Source organism: Triturus cristatus, chromosome 6 (genome assembly GCF_964204655.1).
Source record: "Triturus cristatus chromosome 6, aTriCri1.1, whole genome shotgun sequence".
Classification (NCBI taxonomy): domain Eukaryota; kingdom Metazoa; phylum Chordata; class Amphibia; order Caudata; family Salamandridae; genus Triturus; species Triturus cristatus.
In genome coordinates, this window is record NC_140589.1 from 677,256,826 (window position 1) to 677,262,133 (window position 5,308).

At 46.6% G+C, this 5,308-nt stretch overlaps 1 protein-coding gene across 1 annotated transcript; it reads left to right on the plus strand.

Annotated features, from left to right (window-relative positions):
- Nucleotides 1-1,634: 1,634 nt before the first annotated feature.
- LOC146817723 (uncharacterized) lies at nucleotides 1,635-3,757 on the plus strand. The gene is made up of 2 exons (XM_085611181.1): nucleotides 1,635-2,229; nucleotides 2,526-3,757. Exons 1-2 carry the CDS (start codon nucleotides 1,797-1,799, stop codon nucleotides 3,392-3,394), a joined length of 1,302 nt encoding a protein of 433 aa, XP_085467307.1. The 5' UTR covers nucleotides 1,635-1,796; the 3' UTR covers nucleotides 3,395-3,757.
- Nucleotides 3,758-5,308: the final 1,551 nt, after the last annotated feature.

Consider the following 5,308-nt stretch of genomic DNA (forward strand, 5'->3'; position numbering starts at 1 on the left):
ATAGCGAATAAAAAGAAGCTTTTTAAAGTGCAAGATGGAACATAGCAGCAGTTATCAAATAAAGTGCATAATTTTAAAACTAATTTTTAGTCACCTTGCCCCTCTACTATCGCCAGCATAATACTAATATAGTTAATCTGACCTGGCTTATTTGGTTGTGCGAAGGTTAGAGACTCTAAAGTACCTTATTTTCTAAAATCCTTCTCCTTCCCTCTCAACCTGTTCAGAATATTCATGCCAGATAGCTCTAAATCTTTTGGTTGCTCCTACCCTTCTCGCATAGGCCTCCTCAAACCTAAAAGTTCTATTAATTTTATTAAGCCAATGGTCGATCTTGGGTTGTTTATCTGTTTTCCAATTTTGTAGGACCAATGATCTTGCCACCGCTATGGCAATCAATATAAAATACTGCTGATATTTAGTAAACCCTTTCACCTCCCCCAAGTGCCAAATAAAACCAGCATAACCGATGGTTGAATATTCAAAGACAGAGATGATGAGATCTTAACAAAGATCTCATCCCAAAAAAGTCGTAGCTTATTACATTCATAAAAAATTTGTACCCATCCATCCTCATCCTGAATATTACATCTAAAACACTGGTTTGGGTTTGTTGGAAACATCTTATGCAATTTAAGGGGGGTGTAATAGGCGAGCCATCTAGATAAAAAATTCATCCTCTTATAATTAGCCCCTCTAAGTGCTTTTTTTGCTAACTCATTAAGCTGTTGCCATTCCCTTATATTGAACTTACAGCCAGTCTCTAAATAGATTTTTTGAAGTTCTGTTATCAGAATCTCTTCTGAATGGGCTTTTTGATGCAGTAGCCGATACCAGCCTCCTATCCCCAACATTTTATTCGCCATTTGCCTAGCCATTTGCTGTGGCATTTTATTCAATGTTACATAATTGATTTTGAGAAAATTAACTAACTGATAAAAGCTCAGAGGGAGGGCTGTTGTTAAAGAATTAGTTTGTAACCGCACTGTTTCCCAAGTTATTAAGGTCTCATGATTAAAGAAATTTCCAAGCCAAATGAAACCCAATTCTTGCCACTGTTGAAAAAGGCCTCTAGATACTATGAGACCACCTGCTGCACAGTCCTCTATAGAAGTAAAAGCATGAAATGCTGGAATATCTCATAATTTGAAGAAGAGCTGCATCCATTCTACTAATGATGAAATCACTTTATATCTGGTCCTTTTGGGCAATTTTGCCAGCTGTAAAAAATTCGGTAACCTCATAGCACTCTCTTTCAACATCTGTACCAATATAAAATGATCAAATACTGAATTTTCCACAGCCAATTGAGAAAACAAATCTAGTAATGATGCCTGGTAATATGTGGAGAAATGTGGTAAAGCTAGACAGTTGTAATGTAGCAAATTTCACTCGAGAATGTTTGTTATTCCAAACAAATTTCCGAATTATTTGATCTAGGGCCATATGTAGGTAGAATGGAATTTGCGAATCGGAAATTGCGATTTTTCGCGAATCGCAAATTCCGAATCGCAAATAGCTATGTAGGTAGATTTTAGCGAATAATTAGCGAAGCGCAAAAATTCGCAGAATTATTGTGCGATTACCCTAATAGCGATTCCTTAATTGCGAGAACGCTATTAAGGAATCGCAAATCTGGGAATCTGCAATTCAGGTGCAGAATGATGACATCACAACCAGGAAGTGTGACTGCCCATGCTGCACCTGATTGCCAGCAGCTGTGTGTGAGCCAGTAGCTGTTTGAGAGCCTGTGTGGAGAGGAGAACAGTGAAGCTCTGCATTTGAAAACCAGTCAAATGGATTCCCAGGGGACTGAAAAGCAGCAGGAGGAACCAACAAGGAAGAGGAAACAGAAATTCAGTGAGAGGGAGCTGGAGGTCCTCACACAGGAGGTGGTCAGCAACCATGATCTCCTATTTGGGAAAAGTTCCCTGAGAGTACCTGAGGCCAGAAAGCGCAAGATTTGGAGTGACATCCAAGAGAAAGTGAATGCCATTGGTGTCACACACCGCAGTGTGGAGGACCTACGTAAAAGATGGTATGACATGCGGCAGAGGTCAAAGGAGAGGGTGGCAACAAGACTGGCAGAGGCTAAAAAAACCGGTGGGGGCCCTTCCACTGCAACCGAACCGACACCCCTGGAGGAGCTGGTGGAGGGCACACTGCAGCCTGAGAGCGTGAGTGGAGTGGCTGACCTGGACAGCTCAGAACACCCAGACACCAGACAAGGTAAGGTGCATGGCAAGACCCCCTGCTACATCCCCAAACCACCCACATCCCCCAAAAGGCAACCTGACTGCAACTCCAGTAAATGTCACACAGCACACACAGTAATGCATTATGGGAAACGTAGTCACATGCACTGATAACTGTGCCAGTGAGACACAGACAGGTGGAATAGGAAGGACTCCATCATGCAGAGATAGAAATAGACCGATAGTACCCATGAGATTCTATTGCTTGAAACTAATGCATGACAAATACCACACAGGACACAGTACTAATGTGTGTCATTTAATCCACAGCACCACCACCAACACAGGATAGTGAGGCTGAATGTGAGCCAACAGTTGAGATGGAGGACCAGGCATGCCAGAAGGATCAGGGCGCAGCCACAACTGCCGACACAGCACCATGCAGGCGTCGCATAATTGTCCCACCACTACCACTGTTGGAGACACAGGCACCAGACACAGCAGAGGAGCAACAGCCAGTGCACAGGCAGCGTGCAGGACTGCAACAAACACAGTCCCCTGAACAATCAAGAGTAGGGAGAGGAATGAGACGCAGGGAACGGCCGTCCACCAGCACTGCTCCTGTTGAAGAGGACACGGTGTTCTCGGGCCTGGAGGGCAGCATGCTGAAGCAGCAGCGCCTGCAAGTGAAGGGAATCAGGTCAATACAACGGCAGCTGACAGCACATAACCACAACATGACCGAGTTGCGCGCAGGAGTGATGGCCATGACTGGTGCATTGGAGGGACTGTGCAGGGAGATAGCGAGGGACAGGGCAGCGCGGCGCCGGGACAGACATCGCCTTCACACACGGCTGGACCTATACACAAGGGCTGTGAACCGCCACACAACCGCCACATCCTTGCTGGCCAGAAGATGTGTTGGCATGCAGCGCGAGATGGCCCACTGCTGCCAGGACGTGGGCAGTGTCTTGGTGCAGGTCACACATGCGGTGGACCAGATGCGCGCAACCGCCACAGGTGGCATAGGTGCACTTGCAGCCACGGACACCGATGAACAATCGAGCAGGAGCAGCATCACTCCCCCAATACCACAGGAAAGACGCAGGAGTGCACGACAGAGCACAGTGGAGGATGAGTCAAGGGAGGGCACAGCGCGCACACAGCGAGGCGCACCAGGCCGTGCACGTAGGAGGTGAAGGGACACAAGGGACTAATGGCCATGTGTGATGCAACACAGTCCATGTAGACTCAGTGTCTGTTGTTACTCTTTGCACTGTGACACAAACAAGTGCATGCAGGGACTTTAACGTCACAACGTGAGATCACTCAATGCCTGATGACACAGAAATAAACATCCCTGTCAGTCACCAATCAGTGTCATTGTGTCATCATTACTCACTTAGAAGTAGTTTTGGGTGATCTCATCACGTCTCATACGTCCGGCAGCTGCACCAGCACCTCCTGCGGGAGCGCGATGTGGTGCTGCTCCATCCTCATCTGATGATTCAGAGTCTGTCAGGTCCACTGGGGTTCCTTTCTTGGTAGCGATGTTGTGTAGCATTGCACAGGCAACCACTATTTTGCAACACGTCTCAGGGCTGTACTGTAGCGCTCCACCACTCTTATGGAGGCATCGAAAACGGCTCTTTAGGATTCCAAATGTCCTCTCAATGGCACAGCGTGTAGCTCTGTGTGCGCTGTTGTACCCCCTCTCACCTGCAGTTGATGGATTCAGGTACGGTGTGAGGATGTAGTCTCGTACAGCATACGCACTGTCACCTGCGGGGCATAAGCAGATTAATGTTCAATAGTGTCCTGCCACTGCATCACTCTACTGCCTCTGTGTGTGTTTAACAGGCATTTACCTAGCAGATAGCCCTCTCCAAAATCACCATTTGTGAGTCTGCGATGTAATGCACAGTGGCGAAACATGAATGAGTCGTGTGTGCTTCCAGGGTATTTGGCCACAATATCAGTGATTAAGTGTTGGGCATTGCACACTACCTGGATGTTCAGGGAATGATATGACTTTCTGTTGCGAAATACATACTCATTATGTGAGGGGGGTGAAATAGCGATATGTGTCCCATCTATGCAGCCAATGACATGGGGGAATTGTGCAATTTGGTAGAAATCTTGCTTGGTCTGATCCAGTGCCTGTGCTGTGCTAGGAAATTGTATGTGGTGATGCAGCCTCTGTACCATTGCATCCAGGAAAGCGTGGAAGAAGCGCGAAAGTGCACTTTGGGAGACACCTCCTGCTGTGGCAATGACCCCCTGGAAACTACCTGATGCCAGGAGGTGCAGTGAGCACAGCACCTGTACATGGGTGGGAATGGAGTGTGCCCTGCGTGTGGGGTGGTCAAGTATGGGTGTCAGTTCAGCAATTAAATCCAGGATGCTGTCTGGGTGCAGCCTGTAGTTGACATGGATCTCCTCATCGGTCACTTGGAAGAGGGTGATGCGTGCTCTGTAGATCCTTTCCTGGCGTCTCCGTCTCTGTGTGGCATCCCTGATTCGCAGCCTCCTGGCTATCACGTACAGCCCAGCCATGGTGGAAAGGCCCTGTGGCATTGTGGGCCTGTTTAAATAGGTTGCAGTGGGTTACCACCTGCTCAGTGTTGATGGTAATTGGGAAGTGCAAAATTGCGAATTTTGCATAATCGCTATTTGCGAGTTTTCTGAACATGTCATTTTGCGCACTCGCTATTTGCGAGTTCGGTAACAGCGATTTTCGCTAATACTGGTACGCAGACTGCGATTACGCTGATTTATTCGCAGACTCCACTTTCCGCAAAATAGCTAATCGCTAAATTAGCGATTCGCACAGCTCTTCTGCGTATACCTTTCCTACATGGCTCAAGTATGTTTTGCGATCGCAAACACCCAGATTCCTGCGAATCGCACTGTTTGCGATCGCAAAACTGTTTCCTACATATGGCCCCTGGTTCCTTAAAATAGGAACTCGGAATTTTCAGCGGAAGATTGCTGAAAAGAAACATAAGCAATGGAAGTATTGACATCTTAATCATCGAAATCTGTCCTATTAATGATATATTAAGCAGAGTCCATTTGTCCAATACATTTTTCACTTTTATAAGCATTCTAAT

Excerpts from the sequence above, each read along its gene's own strand:
- LOC146817723 (XM_085611181.1), top strand. The coding sequence starts at position 1,797 with ATGGATTCCCAGGGGACTGAAAAGCAGCAGGAGGAACCAACAAGGAAG. Across the intron at positions 2,230-2,525 it reads ACACCCAGACACCAGACAAG|CACCACCACCAACACAGGAT; the intron begins GTAAGGTGCATG and ends TTTAATCCACAG.